At 40.7% G+C, this 5,815-nt stretch overlaps 2 protein-coding genes across 2 annotated transcripts in view; both read right to left on the bottom strand.

The window, feature by feature from the left end:
• The window catches only part of PM20D2 (peptidase M20 domain containing 2), a 40,713-nt gene extending 38,301 nt beyond the window's left edge, over positions 1 to 2,412 (bottom strand). Inside the window, exons 1-2 of the mRNA XM_009333213.1 lie at positions 2,350 to 2,412; positions 347 to 481 (exon numbers count right to left, since the gene is read on the bottom strand). Of these exons, the coding sequence (XP_009331488.1) occupies positions 347 to 481; positions 2,350 to 2,412 (198 nt within the window). The remainder of the gene's footprint in view (positions 1 to 346; positions 482 to 2,349) is intronic.
• A 2,110-nt stretch (positions 2,413 to 4,522) lies between these two features.
• The window catches only part of PNRC1 (proline-rich nuclear receptor coactivator 1), a 4,254-nt gene continuing 2,961 nt past the window's right edge, over positions 4,523 to 5,815 (bottom strand). The window contains exon 2 of the mRNA XM_009333214.1: positions 4,523 to 5,677. Within this exon, the coding sequence (XP_009331489.1) occupies positions 5,201 to 5,677 (477 nt within the window). The 3' untranslated portion in view covers positions 4,523 to 5,200. The remainder of the gene's footprint in view (positions 5,678 to 5,815) is intronic.

Here is a 5,815-nt window from a genome sequence, read left to right on the forward strand (position 1 = left end):
TTACAGCTATATGCATACGCTTTAAAGACGCCTGCCACAGTATCATAGAATCATAGAATCATTAAGGTTGGAAAAGACCTCTAAGATCATCGAGTCCAACCGTCAACCCAACACCACCGTGCCCACTAAGCCATGTCCCTAAGCGCCGCATCTACATGTCTTTTAAATACCTCCAGGGATGGTTACTCAACCACTTCCCTGGGCAGCCTCTTCCAATGTTTAACCACTCTTTCAGTAAAGACATTTTTCCTCATGTCCAATCTAAACCTCCCCTGGTGCAACTTGAGGCCATTTCCTCTCGTCCTATCACTAGTTACAGTAACTCCATCTGTTAAAGCAAATGTACCAGTGTTCTTCTGTATCGCACACGCACGCGACGCGTTTCATCTTTTATATTAGTAGTAATGTAGTTTTTTAACTTTTTCTCTCTTAATTCTTCTCTTTCCTCATCGTTTCTTTGTTTACGTGGTGTCAACGCTCTCTGGAAGTGAACCAAAAAGTTACCGAATGTGCTCCTGGAACTAGTGGGTGTGTAAAACACATTCCTTGCATTTCTGGCAAGAAAGGGACTTGGGAGTAGGAAATTAAGGAAGGGTGGAGACTTGCTAGAGGTCCTTAAAAGGTGAGGTCGGGGGGCTGGCTGTAACTGAGGAAGACAATATGGAGAAAGGTTTCTAAGCGAGCAAAGAGCTCCTTCCTTCGGTCATCACATACCGGCTTTCTGCTCCTTCACCTTTTTCAGTATCTTACGTCTGCCCAGAGGGAAAGCACCATCCTTCACTGTCCTTAGGGCTCAGCCCACGTAACCATCGCAGTAACGTCAAAAGTAAGCAAAGCCCTTCCTAAGAAAATTGTGACTAAGCTGGCCTTTGGATCAAGACTGCAAGACTGGATCAAGATTACTTTTACCCTTCCCCCCACATCTTCACACTGTGTCCCTACAGTGTTTGAAAAGTAGGGCATGTTTGTGTTAAAAATGATATAAAAATGCAACAGTTTGGAAGAGGGCAAGTAATCAGTTATAATAGCAATACAGGTAAACTCTTCAGTGTTGCCACAGAGGGCAGGAATAAAAACAGGCTGTCTTACCTGTACCGAAGTTTCTGTTTCATCTCAGGGATATTTAGGCGTGGAGGTTGCCCTCTCACTGGGTGCTACTTCTGGGGCAGTGAAGGAAAAACCCCTTTTTGCTAGAAGGCTGCCTTCTCTGAACGCTCTGAAGTACGCTGACGTTGCCATCAAATCTGGCACATTCCACAAGATTACAGAGGATGGTGACTACATGATCCCGACAGGGGGTCACCAGAACTGGGGGTTCTCGCCCGATCCCTCCCTTTACCCCAATGACTTAGCAAAGTCCTATAAACACAAGGAAAGTCCTTGATCCCCAAATACTTCATTTTTCAGGTATAAATTACAGAAATCACACCAGTTTGCTCACCAGTGGCAACCTACAGCCTAAGTACATATAATCAGTGTAATTCTCAAACTGAAGGCAAGGGTTTATGAACCACTCGGACTAAATGACCGCATCTGCCACACACAAGCCTCAATATGTGTAACTTGCAGTAATGCCACTAGCCTAGCGTTAAAAAAAAGTACCAATGCAGCGCTTACAACAGTCAGGGCTTTGTAAAATCTAAAGGCCTATTTTCTGGGAGTTGAATAAATTAGAATTTATCACCTCAGGGGAAAAAAAGTTGAGAGGAATGCTGACTTCAACACGGGAAGAAGTACCTCTGGTAGGACGTGTTCGCTGTGCAAATTAATTCCTGAGGATTTTTTTTTCAAATTGAGCTGAATTCTTGACCTTCCTGTCTTAGCTCTGGTAACGTTCTTCTACGCTCTCAACGCAAACCAAAAAGTTCACAGCCTCTATACTGCTGACAACATTTGGTTGCTCAGCTTCAGTAGTTAGGTCCTTTTATTGGATAATGTATTTCTCCTTAATTGATGGATGTTCTCTACATTGATCTTTTCTGTTGAATCAGCAACTAAACATTTCCTGCTATCAAAAACATTTAACACTGTGGTTCCTGTTCAACAAGGTAGCATCGTTTTTTCACAGTAAACGTTAACATTTTACAACCTGTATCTGTTACTTGCTTACCCCCTAGCCTCTTTAGGGTAAGGGCCAACCTATTCGTAACATAAAACCTTCTCAGAAATTACAACAGAAAATAATTCCCCTTAAATATATTAGGCATATATTACGAAAAAAGAATTAAAGAATGCATTGTGAAGTCAAAATTCAAAGTGTACAAGGGGTTGTAGAAGAAAATAATGAATGTGTTTAACTGCATGATGGAAGTGTCAAGACTTTCTATGCAGAAATAAAGGTAAACTTACTTCCAAAATTACAATGAAAACCAACCTATAATCTTCAGGCTTCATATAATCTATAGGCTTCATATTTGATCTCTCAAAACTGGGTAAAGCAGAAAAAAATCCTGAAGTGTGGCAGGTATCAAACGCTTTATACTGCAAAAGCTTAAAAAAATACCCTCTGAAAATAAATGCTTAAAATGACACTACTTGGATAAAATATTAATCAGCTGAAATAAAATCCAATTTATGAGAAAAGTTACAGCCTCATATACAGTATACTTAAGAATTTGGCAGCATCTCTGAAGAGATGCTGGTGTAACAGTTCACATGCACAGGGGATTTCTAGCTCCTGTTGCACTAGGAGAGAGAAGCATTTTAGCTTTAGTAGAGCACCAAGCCAGCCGTTATTAACGAAGCTGTCTAATGGGCTGAAATTTAGCCACGCGTGAAAACCCAACAACAGATACTTCTGTGCTCCATGAAAGCTAATTTTTCAGGACCATCACCACATGACATTTAACTGTTTAAAAGTAAGCTGCTAGTTAACTCGCACAGTTGGTTCCCCTGCAGTTCTGCCCAGCATTGCACTAAAGATTTTAAACAGAAAAGATCTTCATTATCTAACCAAAATGCAGTACGTTGTTTCCTTACTCTGACTGAACTCAGAAAATTTGATAAGCAATTTATTCAATTCCTGTACAGCAGACACATGACCAGCTGATGATAACACATCCACCAAGTTTGTTCATTTTCTTCCTTAAAGGCTGTTCACTTCAAAAGACTTTATACTGTATTGCAAAGAAGCCCTCCAAACACGACACTGATGTTTTTCTTTCGTTTACTGGCTCTAAACTCAAACAATAGTACGTTTGTGTAATACAATGCCTCGCCTTCAGGGAACTGGGATGAGAAATCCGTTAAAGTGAAGGAAACTTTCAAAGTGAAAATCCCTGTAAGAAAATACTGTAGAAAGATAAAGGAAAAAGTGTGGGAAAGTGACAAACTAAGTGCAGAACATGGTCCTAAGAGATGACGATGTCCTGATTTTCCAGGCGATCTTGTTGAAGCGTACGTTGCATGTAGGCCTGGTTTTACAATCCAGCCCGTTGGGCAGGAAGGGACTCAACCCAAAGATCTTAGGAAGACAGAAACGTGAAGTGCCCCAACCCTGCTGCCAGATCACGACAGGACCAGTGGTACTCGCGCAGAGGTAAGCTAAACAAGCTTTTTTTTTTTTTCTTGCACTGTTTGGAAGACCGAATGAAACATTGTTATCTTACCCTGAAAACCTTTATGGTCCAACAATGTATGGAAAGTTCTAAATTTTCAAGACTTCAGAAGTCTCACCCAACAGCTTTAAAAGAATTGGCTGAGGATTTACTTTTACATTTAATGAATTCCGTAATCCCTTACTTACATTTAATGGATTTTGTAATCCCCAGGGATGTGTTGGCACATCAGGGTAGAAACAAAGAGGTATGTTACGTTGGTAAATTTTACGTAGGATCAGAGTTAGCATTCAAACTACGTAATTCGATGTTAGCACCACGGGGCAGGGAAGAAAAGAGGCTGATGGTTAACAGAGATTATTATCAGGGGAAAAAGGCTACCCCCTTTCAAATGATACCAACCTACATGGCTGATGGAAACTAGCTCTTGTCAAGCTAGTTATCAAGATTCAAGACGCTCACAAGTTCAGCTGACGAAGTTAACCACTGCCTAAAGCTACAGGGAATTGCTAAAGGCATTTTCCTTTGCGCTTGATGACATTCAGGGAAAAGAAAAAAGGAAAAAAAAAAAAAAAAAAAGCACAACAGCAGATCAATACAGCATATACCAAGTACAGTAAACTGGGACTTGCGGTCTACTTGAGTCATCCTTAGTGCGATCCTACTAGGTTTTTCTTTGCCCTAATACTGTTGATTAAAAAATTAAAAAAGGAGGATTTTTGTTCATCTTTAGAAGACAAGCTAGGACACGCTGAATTACAGAGCATTTAGATTAGGCAGCAAACTGGGCTGTTGAAGCCATACATTTACCTCAAGCATGTAGGTAAACGCAGTTCTCTTCAAGCTGAGAAGAACAAAATATTCCCACTGATGCACTAGAAGGCAATCAAGTAATTTAAGTTCACATACTTGAATTGAGACACACACACACACACACACACACACAAAAGAATCTCCTAGACATGCTAAAGGGGAGGCCAAATTGTTTTATTTAATTTTTTAGTGACCAATTGGATTTTTGGCAGAAAGCTCTCTTTTTTTTTTTTCTCCTTTCTTTAAGGAAATCAGCAGTGCTCAAATTGATGGGTTGGAATTTTACTCAAAATTCCAGTTAATTTTAAAAACAAACAGTTGAACAGGAATTCCAGATACTGTTTCCAGAACAGAGAGCAAAACTTCACATTTGTATGAAAATTCCATGTTTATACTCGTTTGGGTCATTGAATGTAAAACTATTGTCAGTAGTGCATGAGTAAAACATTCACATTTGATCTGGAACCTTAAAATCAGAAAGCTGTACTCTCCTTCCAAAATTTTCATTACCTTGTGCAAATCAAGTCAAGTCTTCATGTGTCAAGCACACACTTAAAATTGTCCATATTTTATATACAAGACATCTACCATTCAGGCAGTGCAAAATACATCCTTTCATAACAAAACTAAAATGTACCTCTCAAAGTATGAACAAGAATATACACATAATACATGATGTACACTATTTACACAACCATAAAAAATATAATACAAGGATTTTTTTAATGTGATTATAAGACTTGACAGTCTTTTGCAATTTGTTGCAACAAGGCATGTTTAAGTTTCCTGGATGGAGTTTTCTTTGCCAATTACTCAAGAGGTCTTGGAAACTACGCTTGAACTTTTAGGAGAGTTTTCAAATGGACTGCCATCAACTCCCTGTTTTGGTCAGACGGTTCAGCTGTGCCACCCACCCAGTGGCTGGGAGGCTTTGGAAGGACACTAGGAGATGGTGGGTCACTAAATTTTGCCCCAGCGTAATTTTCTTTTTGGCTCGCTTCAGTTAGGGTGATAGGTTTCTTGGACTTGGCATTTCTGAAGTTCTCTGTGTTTTTAAGTGGCTTTTTCTCCTGCTTCTGAATTATTTCTGGTGATATAGAATCTTGCCAAAAGTTCTCTACCTTTTTTGCCGAGGACATCTTTGTCAGTGGCACATTACATTTACTCTTCTGTCTGTTAATCTTTGGTTGTTCACACAGATGTAAACCGTGAACAGGCTGGCTGTAGGGGTTGGCAGCCTTCTCAGTCTTTCCAATCTTGTTCTTTAAGAACTGCAGAGACAAAGAATTCACGTCAACACACGACCCCTCTCCTCAAGAGGTGCCTCCGGCAGCGCACAGGCACCGTGCCGCCACCGGGGCATCTGCCAGCCGGACTCGGAAGACGTGTTCCCGCACCGCCCTTGCGCCGGGCTCCCGGAGCGCAGCACCGGAGACGCGGGGCGA

Source organism: Pygoscelis adeliae, unplaced genomic scaffold (assembly GCF_000699105.1).
Source record: "Pygoscelis adeliae isolate BGI_AS28 unplaced genomic scaffold, ASM69910v1 Scaffold57, whole genome shotgun sequence".
NCBI lineage: Eukaryota > Metazoa > Chordata > Aves > Sphenisciformes > Spheniscidae > Pygoscelis > Pygoscelis adeliae.